Source organism: Pristiophorus japonicus, chromosome 1 (genome assembly GCF_044704955.1).
Source record: "Pristiophorus japonicus isolate sPriJap1 chromosome 1, sPriJap1.hap1, whole genome shotgun sequence".
Taxonomy (NCBI): Eukaryota; Metazoa; Chordata; class Chondrichthyes; family Pristiophoridae; genus Pristiophorus; species Pristiophorus japonicus.
In genome coordinates, this window is record NC_091977.1 from 228,554,609 (window position 1) to 228,571,539 (window position 16,931).

Here is a 16,931-nt window from a genome sequence, read left to right on the forward strand (position 1 = left end):
GGGCCAGTGGATGACACGGGCCTGGCACCAATGGATGACGTGGACCTGGGGCCAGTGGATGACCTGAACCTGGTGCCAGTGGACGACGTGGACATGGGGCCAGTGGATGATCTGAGCCTGGTCCCAGTGAATGACGTGAGCCTAGTCCCAGTGGATGACGTGGGCCTGGTGCCAGTGGATGACCTGAGCCTGGTGCCAGTGGATGACGTGGACATGGGGCCAGTGGATGACCTGAGCCTGGTCCCAGTGGATGACGTGAGCCCGGTGCCAGTGGATGACCTGACCCTGGTCCCAGTGAATGATGTGAGCCTGGTCCCAGTGGATGACGTGGGCCTGGTGCCAGTGGATGACCTGAGCCTGGTGCCAGTGGATGACGTGGACATGGGGCCACTGGATGACCTGAGCCTGGTCCCAGTGGATGACGTGGGCCTGGTGCCAGTGGATGAACTGAGCCTGGTCCCAGTGAATGACGTGAGCCTGGTCCCAGTGGATGACCTGAGCCTGGTCCCAGTGAATGACGTGAGCCTGGTCCCAGTGAATGACCTGAGCCTGGTGCCAGTGGATGATCTGAGCCTGGTCCCAGTGAATGACGTGGACCTGGGGCCAGTGGATGACCTGAGCCTGGTCCCAGTGAATGACGTGGACCTGGGGCCAGTGGATGACCCGAGCCTGGTCCCAGTGGATGACGTGAGCCTGGTCCCAGTGGATGACCTGAGCCTGGTCCCAGTGAATGACGTGAGCCTGGTGCCAGTGGATGACCTGAGCCTGGTCCCAGTGAATGACGTGAGCCTGGTCCCAGTGGATGACCTGAGCCTGGTCCCAGTGAATGACGTGAGCCTGGTCCCAGTGAATGACCTGAGCCTGGTGCCAGTGGATGACCTGAGCCTGGTCCCAGTGAATGACGTGGACCTGGGGCCAGTGGATGACCTGAGCCTGGTCCCAGTGAATGACGTGGACCTGGGGCCAGTGGATGACCCGAGCCTGGTCCCAGTGGATGACGTGGGCCTGGTGCCAGTGGAAGCAGGGAGCGGAGTGTCCTCCGCCGGGTCGGCAGGGGGCGGCAAGGAGAGCTGGCGCTGCCCCGCCCCCGGAGCCATGGGGACGCGGACGGATGAAGGAGAGCGGAGGCCAGAGCTCGGACAGCGAGCACACTCTGTGGCGAAGTCCCGCAGTGGAGGAGCGGCTGTGGCGGGCACCGGCGGAGGAGGAGGAGGGAGAGGAGGGAGAAACCCAGGCGGAGTCCTCCGCCTCCGGACCCTGCAGCCGCACAGGAAGCAGGCGGTGGGCGCCGGGGAGAGGATTTGGCTTCGCGTCTGCATGGACGGGGAGGCGGCGACGACGTCCAGTGGAGCAGGAGGGAGAGGCTGCGGGCTCAGCCCCGAGACCTTCCCGCTACTCTTCGACTCGGACGGCAGGCTGGTGAGAGAGTCTCAGTTCAGGAAACTCATCTTCAGGGGAGGTGAGTGATGCACCCCAGGGGAAAAGAGTTTCTCAGGGGATAGAGGGGTGTGATACCCCCCTTCCCCCCCCCCCCCCCCCCCAGGGGAGAAACGCTCCCCAGGGGGAGAGGGGAATGATGCTCCCCACAGGAGAGCGGAATGATGTCTCCATGGCAGAAGAGCTCCCCAGGGAGAGAGGGAAATGTTCCCACCAAAGTACTTTTGCTCCCCAGGAAATAGAAGTGTGTGATGTCTCCCAGGGAAGAAGAGCCCCTCCTTTGCATGGGGATAGGGTGAAATGATGCCCCCCCTCCCCAGAGAAGAAGAGCCCGCAGAGGATAAGGGGGAGTGATGATCCTAGGGTGTAATAGTTCCCTGGGGAGAAGAGGTCCTTGGGGGATAGAGGGGTGTGAAGCCCCCAGGGCAGAAGAGCTGCCATCCCCAGTGGATATGGGGAGTGATGCCCCCCCCGGGGGAGGGTAGAGTTCCCCAGGGGAGCAGGGTGTGATGCCCACAAGGCAGAAGAGCTCTGCAGGGGTAGAGCAGAGTGATGCTCCCCAGGGGTGAGGAGCCTCCCCGGGAGAGGGGTGAGTGGTGTCCCACTGGGGCAAGAGATGAACGATGGCCCCGGGTGAAAGGTTCCCCAGGGGAGAGGTGAGTGACGCCACCACCCCTCCCCACAATTGTGTGATGCACACCAGGGGAAAGGTGACCAGGGGGAGAAGCGAGTGATTCCCCCCCCCCCCCCTCCCGTCCAGGGGAAGAGGTTCCCCAGCGAGAGAGGTGCGTGATGGCCCCGGGTCTGAAGTTCCCCAGGGGTGAGGTGAGTGATGCCTCCCAAGGGAGAGGTTCCCCGGGGAGAGGAATGGTGTACGGTATAGGAAGACGAGTGGGGAAAAAAGATAAAATACTGCATGTTCAGGCTAATTGCTTGTGGTGTGCTGAATGATAAATTAATACAGCAATATTATTTGTTCTTGTGTGTTGGTGGGTGATAAAGGGTTTATTAAGGGTGAGGTTGTAGTGTGTTTGCTTTGGTGATTCTGGTCGGCAAAGCTAAAATTAATGGAGGATTGTGCTATTTCTGTACACATTAGATTGATGAAAAGGTTAAGCTGCCTTCACTTTTCCCCGATTAAAGGTGTGCTTCTATTGCACTCGCAAACTAACCTATAGTATATTTAAGTATTGTGAGCATGAATGCTTCTGCTTGTAGGGTTGCTATACATTCAAAATGCAATGGCTGGGAGTGTAGCCCTGCATCTGCAGGTAAGCAGGCTGTATAAGCCAGTTGTGAGATGGGTTGTTTAGTATAACTGCACCTTCTTTCCTCCTCAAGTGGCTTCAATACGATGCTAGGATCTCCTGTTTGCTCTCTCGGAATGTAGTAAGCAACTTTGCACCAATTGGTGTGATTGCTACTACAGTCCAAAGTTTTCAGCAATGTGCTCTGTGCTATTTGCCCATTTTAATTCTGTTTGTAATGTGTCATACAAGCAAACTAACAAATTGTCATAAGCCGAGATTGCAAGATTTTCTCCTTGGAACCCTAGAGTTGTCTCTTTTTTGTGACCGCACTATAAATGTTGATAAGAGAACATTATACCAGAACTGTGAGGCTATGCCTATCAGGAAAGTATGGACAGGCTGGGGCTCTTTTCTTTTGAAAAGAGAAGACTGAGGGGTGACCTGATAGAGGTCTTTAAAATTCTGAAAGGTTTTGATAGTTTTGCTCTCAGTATTCAATCTAAGAGGCTGTCAATATAAGATAGTCATCAAGAAAACAAATCAGGAATTCAGAAGAAACTTCTTTACCCAGAGAACATAACATCATAACAACATGGAGCAGGAGTAGGCCATACTGCCCCTCGAGCCTGCTCCGCCATTTAATACGATCATGGCTGATCCGATCACTTCCCTGCCCGCTCCCCATAACCCCTTATCCCCTTATCATTTAAGAAACTGTCTATTTCTGTCTTAAATTTATTTAACGTCCCAGTTTCCACAGTTCTCGGAGGCAGCGAATTCCACAGATTTACAACCCTCTGAGAGAATACATTTCTCCTCGTCTCAGTTTTAAATGGGTGGCCCCTTATTCTAAGATCATGCCCTCTAGTTCTAGTCTCCCCCATTAATGGAAACATCCTCTCTGCATCCATCTTGTCAAGCCCCCTCAATCTTATACGTTTCGATAAGATCATCTCTCATTCTTCTGGATTCCAATGAGTAGAGGCCCAACCTACTCAAACTTTCCTGATAAGTCAATCCCCTCATCCCCGGTATCAACTTAATGAAACTTCTCTGAACTGCCTCCTTTTGTAAATATGGAAACCAAAACTGCACGCAGTATTCCAGGTGTTGCCTCACCAATACCTTGTATAGCTGTAGCAAGACTTCCCTGCTTTAGTACTCCATCCCCTTTGCAATAGATTCCATTGGCCTTCCTGATCACTTGCTGTACCTGCATTCTATCCCTTTGTGTTTCATGCACAAGTAACCCCAGGTACCACTGTATTGCAGCACTTTGTTTGCAATCTTTCTCCTTTAAATAATAACTTGCTCTTTAATTTTTTTTCTTCCAAAGTGCATGACCTCACACTTTCTAACATTATATTCCATCTGCCACATTTTTGCCCACTCACTTAGCCTGTCTATGTCCTTTTGCAACTTTTTTGTGTCCTCGCACATTACTTTTCCTCCCACCTTTGTATCGTCAGCAAACTTGGCTACATTACACTTGGTCCCTTCTTCCAAGTTGTTAATATAGATTGTAAATAGTTGGGGTCCCAGCACTGATCCCTGCGGCACCCCACTAGTTACTGATTGCAGACCAGAGAATGAATCATTTATCCAGACTCTCTGTTTTCTATTAATTAACCAATCCTCTATCCATGCCAATATACTACCCCCAACCCTGTGAACTTTTATCTTGTGGAGTAACCTTTTATGTGGCACCTTGTCAAATGCAGAGTGTTGAGAATGTGGAATTCGCTTCCATGGGGAGTGGTTGTGGTGAATAGTATAGATACATTTAAGGGGAGGCTAGATAAGCATACGAGGGACAAAGGGAATAGAGGGTTAAGCTGATGGAGTTAGATGAGGAAAGACGGGAAGAGGCTTGAGTGGAGCATAAACATCGGCTTGGTGCCAGACTTGATGTCCTGGTCTTCAAACACACTCTTCCTCAGGCGATCAAAGGCTACACTGCCACACTGGAGACGATGTTGGACCTCGTCATTGATGTCTGCCCTTGCTGATAGGCTCCCGAAGTATGGAAAATGGTCCACGTTGTCCAAGGCCGCGGAAGGAGTGTGCGGCAAACCAGACTCCCCACCCACCCTTTCCTTCAACCAATGTCTGTCCCACCTGTGACAGAGACTGTAATTTCTGTATTGGACTGTATCTTAAAGTGGAAGCAAGTCTTCCTCGATTTCGAGGGACTGCCTATGATGATGAAACATCGGCATGGACTGGTTGGGCTGAATGGCCTGTTTCTGTGTTGTACATTCTGTGTAATTATTGCAGTAACCAGGGACTGTTGGGGTGGGGAAGGGGTTACTATGTATTTTAGTGAGGTGTGGCAAAAGTTGCAAAAGCACTTGCACTGGTCCCTGGCGCGTTGCCCGGCAGGACCAGGAACCACATCTTCATTTAAAAAAATTTCTTCAGGTTAGCCACAAATTGAGTCACAAGCCAGAAATTTCTGCAACAGTTTCACTCTTAAATGTGCTGGAGACTAAGATGACTTGTCTGCAGTCAACCAATGTGTATGAATGCCTCACAATATTTCACATTTGCAGGGATTATGCAAAGCAGTCTGGGCTGCAGTGAGGTGCATATTTTAATAGTTGGTACAGTATTTCTTTTTTTCCTTCTTTCGAAATTAACCCAAACCGCCCATCTGGAAACTGGTGGGATTGTGCACAACGCTGGTCTTGTACGATGCCCTGGTTTTACTCTCTGTTAAAGTCTATTGGGGAGGGTGTTAAAACAGCGTTCTTACAAGTGCCCTTTCTCCATCTCTCACTTGCACCTGCCCTGTCTCTATCTCTCACCCGTGTCCGCGCGCCCGCTCTCTCTCCGCCTCGCCCGCGCGCCCCCCTCTCTCCCCCTCTCGCCCGCTCGCCGTCCGCGCGCCCGCTCCCTCCCGGCCTCGCTCGCGCGCCCCCCTCTCTCTCCCCCTCTCGCCCGCGCGCCCCCCCTCTCGCCCGCGCGCCCCCCCTTCTCGCCCGCCCTCCCCCCTCCCTCCTCCCTCCCCTCTCCCCTCTCCCCTCTCCCCTCTCCCCTCTCCCCTCTCCCCTCTCCCCTCTCCCCTCTCCCCTCTCCCTCCCCTCTCCCCTCCTCCTCCCTCCCCTCTCCCCTCCTCCTCCCTCCCCTCTCCCCTCCTCCTCCCTCCCCTCTCCCCTCCTCCTCCCTCCCCTCTCCCCTCCTCCTCCCTCCCCTCTCCCCTCCTCCTCCCTCCCCTCTCCCCTCCTCCTCCCTCCCCTCTCCCCTCCTCCTCCCTCCCCTCTCCCCCTCCTCCTCCCTCCCCTCTCCCCTCCTCCTCCCTCCCCTCTCCCCTCCTCCTCCCTCCCCTCTCCCCTCCTCCTCCCTCCCCTCTCCCCTCCTCCTCCCTCCCCTCTCCCCTCCTCCTCCCTCCCCTCCCCCTCCTCCTCCCTCCCCTCTCCCCTCCTCCTCCCCCCTCTCCTCCCTCCTCCTCCCTCCCTCTCCCTCCTCCTCCCCCCCTCTCCCCTCCTCCTCCCTCCCCCTCCCCTCCTCCTCCCCCCTCTCCCTCCTCCTCCTCCCCCTCCCCTCCTCCTCCCTCCCCTCTCCCCCCCCCCTCCCTCCCCTCTCCCCTCCTCCTCCTCCCCTCTCCCCTCCTCCTCCCTCCCCTCTCCCCTCCTCCTCCCTCCCCCTCCCCTCCTCCCTCCCTCCCCTCTCCCCTCCTCCTCCCTCCCCTCTCCCCTCCTCCTCCCTCCCCTCTCCTCCTCCCCTCCCTCTCCCCTCCTCCTCCCTCCCTCTCCCCCCTCCTCCCTCCCCTCTCCCCTCCTCCTCCTCCCCCTCTCCCCTCCTCCTCCCTCCCCTCTCCCCTCCTCCTCCCTCCCTCTCCCCTCCTCCTCCCTCCCCTCCTCCCTCCTCCCTCTCCCCTCCTCCTCCTCCCCTCCCCTCCTCCTCCTCCCTCTCCCTCCTCCTCCCTCCCCCTCTCCCTCCTCCTCCCTCCCCTCTCCCTCCTCCTCCCTCCCCTCTCCCCTCCTCCTCCCTCCCCTCTCCCCTCCTCCTCCCTCCCCTCTCCCCTCCTCCTCCCTCCCCTCTCCCCTCCTCCTCCCTCCCCTCTCCCCTCCTCCTCCCTCCCCTCTCCCTCCTCCTCCCTCCCCTCTCCCCTCCTCCTCCCTCCCCTCTCCCTCCTCCTCCCTCCCTCTCCCCCTCCTCCTCCCTCCCTCCTCCCCTCCTCCTCCCTCCCCTCTCCCCTCCTCCTCCCTCCCCTCTCCCCTCCTCCTCCCTCCCCTCTCCCCTCCTCCTCCCTCCCCTCTCCCCTCCTCCTCCCTCCCCTCTCCCCTCCTCCTCCCTCCCCTCTCCCCTCCTCCTCCCTCCCCTCTCCCCTCCTCCTCCCTCCCCTCTCCCCTCCTCCTCCCTCCCCTCTCCCCTCCCTCCTCCCTCCCCTCTCCCTCCTCCTCCCTCCCTCCTCCCTCCTCCTCCCTCCCCTCTCCCTCCTCCTCCCTCCCCTCTCCCCTCCTCCTCCCTCCCCTCTCCCCTCCTCCTCCCTCCCCTCTCCCCTCCTCCTCCCTCCCCTCTCCCCTCCTCCTCCCTCCCCTCTCCCCTCCTCCTCCCTCCCCTCTCCCCTCCTCCTCCCTCCCCTCTCCCCTCCTCCTCCCTCCCCTCTCCCCTCCTCCTCCCTCCCCTCTCCCCTCCTCCTCCCTCCCCTCTCCCCTCCTCCTCCCTCCCCTCCTCCCTCCCCCCGCCTCGTCCCCTCCCAGCATCACGCGGCCCTCTGTTTCGTCGCGTGCAGCCGCGCTTCCCCCCCCCCCCCAGCTCGCGTGATCCCCATGAGAATTTGAAGCGCCGCGTCAGCACTGCACTGCAGTGTCATTCTGGATTTTATATGCTCAAGTATGTTTCTTTTGTGACTCAGGCAAGGGTGCTACCATCTGTGCCACCGTTGACACTGGCAAGGGATAATGGTGCAAGGCAAAAAGTGGCGGTAATGGGACAACTAAAGAAACAAAAGATGGGTCTGTAGGAGATGAAAATGACAACTGCAGGACCATTACCAGCACCTGCTGTCCAAAACAATGGGAGCGGTGATTATGATCTGAAATGACTGAATTTAGTGTTGAGTCCAGAATGTTGTAAATTGCCCAATCGAAAGATGAGGTTCCTTGTCCTTTCCATCCAACAAATTACTAATTTTACTTAGTAACGTAGAATTTTACAGCTGAGAAACAGGCCATTCGGCCCAACTGGTCCGTGCCGGTGTTTATGCTCTCCTGCATTTTAAATTGTATGTTGTGGATTCTCTGGCAACTGAGGTTACATTTTGAATTTGAAGACAGCAAAATCACATTAAAATGTTTTTACATTTAAAAGAAAAGGGGCAGAGTGAGAATGCTCGTAAAGTGTATTCATATCTCCCATATAAATACAGAATTGTGGGGCAACAGACGGGGAAGGGGGGGCAAAAGAGAGAAAAAAGTGGCAATTGTGAATAAACAAAACCAGCGTGAGCAAAATATCACTCGTGAATATTTAATTATGCATCTCTCTCGGTGTTTCCGACCGAGTGCTGGTATGCAAATAACATAGCTTGCGACTGACAACGCGCAAAAAAACTTGTGCTTTTCTCTCGTTGTAATAATGATGGTAGTTTCGAGTCTGGACCCCGTGGAATATGTTGACAGAAGGCTGTGTCTCGCAGCAGATGGTCCGGGTGCTCTCTGTTGACGGTCTGGTGAATGATGGTAATTTATTCAGGTTTGTTGCTGGAGTCGGCCAGAAGCCGCCTTCCTGCAAGAGTCACATCTGGGAAACTCGTAACTGCACTGATTCATGCACAGCTGAGGAATGATTCAATGCCTTTTTCAGGTGTTTAGTCTTTATGAACTATGAAACTAAGCATGATCACTGTGAAGTTGTTGCAACTCTAAAGTCAACTTTGCATCTAACCTACAGCACAGACACTGGCCATTCTGCCCGACTGTTCACGCAAGCCTCCTCACACCCCATTTCATCTCACCCCTCTTAACATATCCTTCTATTCCTTTCTCCCTTATGTGCTCATCCAGCTTCCCCGCAAATGCATCTATGGAACCTGTATAAATTTAATCTGCCACGTGTCCGCCCATTTCACCAGCCTGTCTATGTCTTCTTGAAATGTATCATTATCCTCCTCACTGTTCACTATACTTCCAAGTTTTCTATCGTCTGCAAATTTTGAAATTGTACGCTGTACACGCAAGTCCAAGTCATTCATTTATATCAAGAAAAGCAATGGTCCTGGCACCTACCCCTGGGGAACACCACTGTGTACCTTCCCCCAGTTTGACCAACAATCGTGCACCACTACACTCTGTTTTCTGTAACTTCGCCAATTTTGTATCCATGCTGGCACTGTCCCTTTTATTCCATGGGCTTCAACTTTGCTAGCATGCCTATGATGTGGCACTTTGTCAAACGCCTTTTGGAAGTGGGGGTTCACCACGTCGACTGCATTGCCCTCATCAACTCTCTCTTACCCCATCAAAAATCTCGATCAAGTTAGTTAAATACGATTTGTATCACACGAGTGTGATGGAAGACTCTCCACTTGCCTGGATGAGTGCAGCTCCAACAATACTCAAGAAACTCAACACCATCCAGGGCAAAGCAGCCCACTTGACTGGCACCCCGTCCACCACTTCAACATTCGCTCCCTCCATCACCAGAGCACTGTGGCTGCATCTACAAGATGTACTGCAGCAACTTGCCAAGGCTTCTTCAGCTGTACCTCCCAAACCCGCGACCTCTACCACCTAAACGGACAAGGGCAGCAGGCGCATGGGAACACCATCACCTCCAAGTTCGCCTCCACGTCACACCCCATCCTGCCGTGGAAATATTTTGCAGTTCCTTCATCGTCACTGGGTCAAAATCCTGGAACTCCCTCCCTAAAGTCACTATGGGAGTACCTTCACCACATGGACTGCAGCATTTCAAGAAGGCGGTTCACCACCACCTTCTCGTGGGCAATTAGGGATGGGTAATAAATGCTGGCCTTGCCAGTGATGCCCACATCACAGGAACAATGCTAAATAGCGCTCAGCAAGCTCCCACAAAGAGCAATGTGATAATGACTAGATAATCTATTTTTAGTGATGTTGGCTAAATATTGGCCAGGACACCAAGGAGAACTCCTGCTTTTCCAGTAGTGCCATGGGATCCTTTACATCCACCTGAGCGGGCAGACGGGCTTCGGTTTAACATCTCATCCGAAAAACAGCATCTCCGACAATGCAGCACTCCTTCGGTACTGCACTGCATGTCAGTCTGGATTATGTGCTCAAGTCTCTTGAGTGGGACTTGAACCCTGGACTTTCTGACTCAAAGGCACGAGTGCTACCACTGAGCCACAGCTGACACCTAAAGTGTTCAAAAAGAGGAACTAAATGGCGAATCTGAAATAAAAGCAAAAAATACTGCAAATACCCCGCAGGTCTTATCAGCTCTGAAAATAAATAAACTTGCATTAGCGTTTCGGGTAGGAACTCCTTGTCATTTCTGACAAAAGTTCGCCACTTGAAATTGTTCGCTGTCCTTTTAGAATAGACTAGGATTCAGGTTCTCAAGTGCTACTTATTTCCTTCTGTTGTTTATTTTAACAGTCCCTTGAATAGGTATCATAAAATAAAGTTAGACTTATATTTGTGCTTTCACTGTGTTGATCTTGTTACCATGGTAATGGACTAAATGTCATTGAGATGCTGGTGGCCATCCATTCTGTCAACTGTTGTCGCCATTTGAGTTTCCTGCACCACATGTACTCTTTTAAGTAAGTGTAAATAGAAAGAAAGGGAGATAAGGAGAATAGAGCAGGCATATGAGGTTAGGCTTAATACTCTTGGGGAGGAGTAACACCAACACAGACTGGTTTGGCCAAGTGGCCTGTTTCTGTGTTGTAATTTCTATTTCCGTCTTTTGGTTGCGATGTTAAACCAAGGCCACGTCTGCTCACTAAGATGGTCGTAAAAGATCCCATGGCACATGTAGTTTTTGCAGCCCTTTGTGCATTGCAATATCCCTGGGTTATTGCAACTGTAACACCAATCATCGGGGTCAAGTTTCGGCCTGAGTTGCTCCTGTTTTTTTGGAGCAACTGGTTTAGAATGGAGTATTTTATAAATTGCAATTCTCGGCATTTAGTTTGCTCCAGTTCTAGTCAGTGAGAACAGTTTCACTTTGGAACAGAATTTCTTTTTCAAAAGGGGGTGTGTCCGGCCACTTACGCCTGTTTTGAAAGTTTAGGCAGCGAAAACTTACTCCAAACTACTTAGAATGGAGTAAGTGAAGATTTTTGTACACTCAGAAAAACCTTGCCTCCACTTAGAAAATCAGGCGTAGGTTACAAATCAGGCGTAGGGAACGAGGGGGGGGGGGGGGGGGGGAAGGGAAGTAATTAAATTCTACAAGCATTCAACAGTCTTACTTATACAAATAAAGAGCCATCCTGAATAAAAAAATTATAAGCAAAGACAAAATATTCAATGTTCCAACCTGTGTGAAGCAGCAGCAGCCTTTGAACTGCGGTGCTTCAGGCAGGCCTTCCTTCCATCTAGGAGACAGGGGCGGCATCAGTGGCTCCACGGCAGCCGAAGAAACAGCAAACAAGCAGTCTTCGAGCTGCGAAGGGGACTGAGGCCATTCGGCCACGCGATAAGGGCAGCGGCAGTGGCTGGACGGCAGCCGAAGACACAGCAAGCAAGCAGCCTTCAAATCAACACTTTCTTCAAGTCCCTTTAAAAATGGCTGTGTGCCAATGTTCATGCACGTGCGCGCGTGCTCCAACGCGCACGCGCAAGGCTGTCGGCATGTTGTCTCATTTAAATTAGCCCCGCCCCCCCACCACTTCTAGAATTGGCGCGACTCTCTTGCTGCGCCGCGCCAAGCTCCAAAGGACCTGCAGGGAGCTGGAGAATCTGAAGGTATTTTTTTGATGCACTTTCGGGCGCGAAAAACGGGCGTCCAGGTTGGGGCTGCGCCGTTCTAGGCGCGGCCCGAAACTTCACCCCATAGTTCTAGCGACTAAGTGTTGTATTTAACACGTGGGGGAAAAAAACCTCTCAAATCGCATGACTGAGATACAGCAGCTGTGAGGTTAAAAAGCCAGTAACTTGCAAGCACCTCGGGTCCAGCTATTAATGTATTTCACATGATTAATAAATATCTCGTACTCACTGGCATGAGTTTGCCGTTATTTTAAATCTTGCAGGCCAGGTAGTATCTTAATCCATGGTTCAAGGCAACTCGGGGACATCATTTATACCATTAAGGCCTCTGCTACTTCACAGCACGAGATCTGTTGACAGTCCCAACTTCCGGAGCAGCACTGTGAAGCAAATTAGGCAGCACAGGTGTTTGTAGAGGTGTTGAGAAACAGCCTAAGCTGGTGGGGGTTATTTTTCTGGCATTCCCAATTGTAATATAGACACTGCTGCTAAAGCGAGACAAAGTAGCATCATTTCTGGCTGCCAGCAGCTTATTGTTCAGCCCATCTGTAGGAAACTGCAATGGTTGGGGCTTTTGTTCAATGGCCTACATGTATGTTTCCCCATTGGAGTTGGTAGAGCAGCCAGAAAACAAAGTTGCAAACAGCAGATTTTAAAGAACTGCATGCACGCGCAAACACGCATGCACACTATGGCTATGAAGTTTTTTTTGTTCACGTGATGTGGGCGTCGCTGGCAAGGCCGGCATTTATTGCCCATCCCTAATTGCCCTTGAGAAGATGGTGGTGAGCCACCTTCTTGAACCGTTGCAGTCCGTGTGGTGAAGGTACTCCCATAGTGCTGTTAGGGAGGGAGTTCCAGGATTTAGATCCAGCGACGATAAAGGAACGGCCGATATATTTCCAAATCAGGATGGTGTGTGACTTGGAGGGGAAAGTGGAAGTGGTGGTGTTCCCATGTGCTTGCTACCCTTGTCCTTTTAGGTGGTAGAGGTTGTGGGTTTGGGAGGTGCTGCCGAAGAAGCCTTGGTGAGTTGCTGCAGTGCATCTTGTAGATGGTACACACTGCAGCCACGGTGCGCTGGTGGTGGAGGAAATGAATGTTTAAGGTGGTGGATGGGGTGCCAATCAAGCGGGTTGCTTTGTCCTGGATGGTCGAGCTTCTTGGAGTTGCACTCATCTTGGCAAGTGGAGAGTATTCCATCACACTCCTGACTTGTGCCTTGTAGATGGTGGAAAGGCTTTGGGGAGTCAGGAGGTGAGGCACTCACTGCAGAATACCCAGCCTCTGACCTGCTCTTGTTGCCACAGTATTTATGGGCTAGTCCGGTTACATTTCTGGTCAAGGGTGACCCACCCTCCCTCCCCCCCCCCCCCCCCCAGGATGTTAATGGTAATGCCATTGAATGTTAAGGGACGGTGGTTAGACTCTCGCTTGTTGGAGATAGTTATTGCCTGGCACTTGTGTGGCACGAATGTTACTTGCCACTTATCAGCCCAAGCCTGAATGTTGTCCAGGTCTTGCTGCATGTGGGCATCGACTGCTCCATTATCTGAGGAGTTGCAAATGGAACTGAACACTGTGCAATCATCAGCGAACATCCCCACTTCTGACCTTATGATGGAGGAAAGGCCATTGATGAAGCAGCTGAAGATGGTTGGGTCTAGGACACTGCCCTGAGGAACTCCTGCAGATATGTCCTAGGGCTGTGATGATTGACCTCTAACCACCACAACCATCTTCCTTTGTGCTAGGTATGCCTCCAGCCACTGGAGAGTTTTCCCCCTGATTTCCATGGACTTCAGTTTTACTAGGACTCTTTGATGCCCCACTTGGTCAAATGCTATCTTGATGTCGAGGGCAGTCATTCTCACCTCACCTCTGGAATTCAGCTCTTTTGTCTTTGTTTGGGCCAAGGCTGTAATGAGGTCTGGAGCCGATTGGTCCTGGCGGAACCCAAACTGGGCATTGGTGAGCAGATTATTGGTGAGTAAGTGCCACTTGATAGCACTGCTAACGACATCTTCTATCACTTTGCTGATAATTGAGAGTAGAGGTAATTGGCCGGATTGGATTTGTCCTGCTTTTTGTGGGCAGGACATACCTGGGCTTCCACATTGTCGGATAGATGGCAGTGTTGTAGCTGTCATTGATGTAAATTGGTGGAACATGAGTTTGTGCCTCAGCATCGCCACGCAGCAAATTTCCAATTTTGCAAGGCGCTCTACAAGTGCACGTCTTTCTTTCTATAACTATAGTATGAAAATTTACCATAAAATCTGCAACAATCTGAGCACTGTGCATATCAGGTGGAGCACGTGATATTGCGCAGTCATAACTCCTGACTAAACAAACAGCTAATTATTTTATCACATCCTTTTCAAATGAGTACACACAGTACATGTTACTCACAAAATGCAGAACTACTTGCAATTAAATGTATATTCACATGCAGTTGACCATGCAGTGGAAGGTTTATTTCATAAGGATTATAATATAGTGAAATAAATAATGTTGGTAAAGCAACTTATGTTGTCTCTTTACTTGATTAGTAATGAAAATAGTCATTGCTTCAGGTTCAATACCTTTATTTTTTTCAGCATGCAAAGCAATTTACTAACATTGTACTAAACTTTAAAACACAAAATGTCTGTTTTTATATAATTCTGAGCCTGTAGTGAACTCGAATCTGCCTCTTTTCCCTTGGTTGGATTCCTCTGTCACCCGACTTAATATGGCCCCTCCCCTCCAGCACATTTCCATTACAGCCAGCCGAGCCCAAAGACTAAGCTTCAAGGCATGTAATGGCCCAGAAAACCCAGTCGACTGCTTCCTGTGGGCGATTGGGTAAAAAACTTTAAAAAGAAGCACACTTGCCTGAAGCTGCTGCACCCGTGCGAGTTCCCAATCCTGAGGCCTCCACTAACTGCGCGTCGCAGTGCGTGCATGTGAGGACGTGCACAGGGCTGGAGCTGCAGTCACATGGCTCTGGGCAGCCAATCAGGTAAAGTATGTTCTCATTCATAATAATGGGAACTCCGTAAGTTGGAGTTACCATTATTATGAATCAGAACCCCACCCCACCCCCCACACACAAAACATTAATAAAAAATACACTACATATTTACCATTAATTTAAATTAGTTATTTATGTATTAAAAAAAATATTCTCTTTTTTTTAATTATGCTTTAAAATAAATTTAACGTAGTGGGCAAGGGTTTAAAAAAATGTGTTTTTAAAATGTTATTTTTTATGTTTTAAGTGTGTTTTAAAACTCTTACACCTGTAAAAGTGGGCAATGTGCCTGCTTTTATCAGGCGCAAGAGTTTTCAGGACATTTGCTGGGCAAGATATGGGTAAATACCACAATCTTGCCCATGTAAATGTCTTGGCTGATGAGATATGGAAGATCTGTTAAGCTCCAGCTCTAGTTTGACCGATCGGAAAAGCCGGTTTTCAGCTCATGCGCATTGCTTTTGTGATGCCTTCCCGGGTCTGTACACACTCCGTACGGATCCGGGAGGCCAGAATTTCTGCCCCATTATGTCCCTTATCTCATCTGCTCCTAATTCTTAATTGGCCTGCTTTTCTATGTTAACAAGGGTGTCTTACGTACACTGTTTTGCAGCTGTATGGCCAGTCTGGTTTCCAGGCAACTATCTCGAAAGCTTTTATTTGGCAAGTTTTTTTAAGGTCCAGGTACAATGTCTTTTGTTCAATTAACAGTTGCTAGCAAGCTCACACACACATTATCTATGGATTATTATGCTGGCCCACCATTGTACCTAGCCCTATCCTAATTAGACAGAGACGAGGCTTATCTTTGTTTTTAGCTTCCTACAAACTTTCTTTAGTCAATAGTTAATGGAGACCTTGCCCAAGTTTCGGGTGGAGTTGCTCCAATTTTTTTGGAGCAACTAGTTTAGTTTGGAATATCTTAGAAATTGCAATTCTCGGCACTTAGTTTACTCCAGTTCTAGTGAGTTAGTTTAGGTTTGTTTTAGTTCAGGTATTTTTTTTCAAAAGGGGGTGTGTTCAGCCACTTGGGCCTGTTTTGCAAGTTTTGGCAGCGAAAACTTACTCCAAACTAATTTAGAATTGAGTAAGTGTTCACTTTTGTAAGTTCTGAAAAACCTTACCTGGAGTTAAGTTTAGTGCAGGCACAGCCAGAGACGGGGATGTGGGAAGCATTAAACACAAAGGACTGTAGCATTAAACACATCACTTAAAATGGCCTAAAACCTCTTGTGGTGATATTTTTTGCCTTATGAGGACAGTTGTTTCTCTTTTTTTATAAATAAACAAGTGTAGGCTCCCGGCTGAGGCAGGCACATCAACTCCTAATTGTGGCTAAGTTGATCCTTTGGAAATCATCATACCCCATTAGTCCAACCTATTACTTGAATAACTCACCTCAGACTAGATTATCTCTCATTTGTAAAAACTAACTGTTTGGCATTGTGCCTCTGTCAGGGACTGACTGTTAGGGTGGGTTACACCACGTTACACTAACGTACCAATGTCTCCTACACCCGCAACAGCACTCTTTTTCCCTCCCCTCCCCCGCACCCAACCCCTTGCAGCCAGCAGCAGGACCGATCTGTGCGTCTCAGATACTGCAGGGCAATCAGTCGCTGGCTTCCTTGGCCCACGGACACCCATCCCACTGCAGCAGGAGAGATCTCCGAGCCACGACACATCACACCAGCACGCCCCTCGGTCATGGATAGGTGCGGGAGGCAGGCATGACTGAAGGGGTGAGGGATGTCTATCTTTTGCAGGTGTTCCTAAATGTTGTGTGTGATATGATAATGGACCATGATTCAGTTGTAATGTTAAGTAATAAACTTTATTGAAACATTTACAATGCACTTTACTTTAGTGCAATAATTCTTGTCATGATTCAGTTTCAATGTACAATATATTTCATTGAAATCTTTACAATGTACTTTACTTTAGTGCAATAAAATCATTCTTGTATCAAATTTGATATGACTCTTTCTGATCACTTTAAAAACTCCAAATACTTATAAAGTTTTAAAATTAGAAAACTTAGTAAACAATTTCAATTTGTGAACAAGATCACTGAAGAACCTTAAGATAACTTTTAACGCTGTAAATTTAGACAACTTATTAAATGTGAGAACATGTACACTTCAAGATCACTTAAAAACTCCTAAGATCACTTATTTACTTGTAAAGTTACAAAACTTAGTACACAATTTCAATTTGAAAACGGTTACAACAGTGGCATCAACAACTTACTACATCAACACCATCAGCAAAGAAAGGCTGCACCAAGCTCTCATCCACATC

General features: G+C 50.2%; 1 protein-coding gene across 2 annotated transcripts in view; it reads left to right on the plus strand.

Moving 5' to 3' along the window:
* The first annotated feature begins 1,066 nt into the window (after positions 1–1,066).
* The window catches only part of LOC139268783 (TBC1 domain family member 15), a 90,760-nt gene continuing 74,895 nt past the window's right edge, over positions 1,067–16,931 (plus strand). For both annotated transcript variants that reach the window (XM_070887476.1, XM_070887484.1), the window contains exon 1: positions 1,067–1,459. In XM_070887476.1, the coding sequence (XP_070743577.1) occupies positions 1,096–1,459 (364 nt within the window). In that variant the 5' untranslated portion in view covers positions 1,067–1,095. The remainder of the gene's footprint in view (positions 1,460–16,931) is intronic.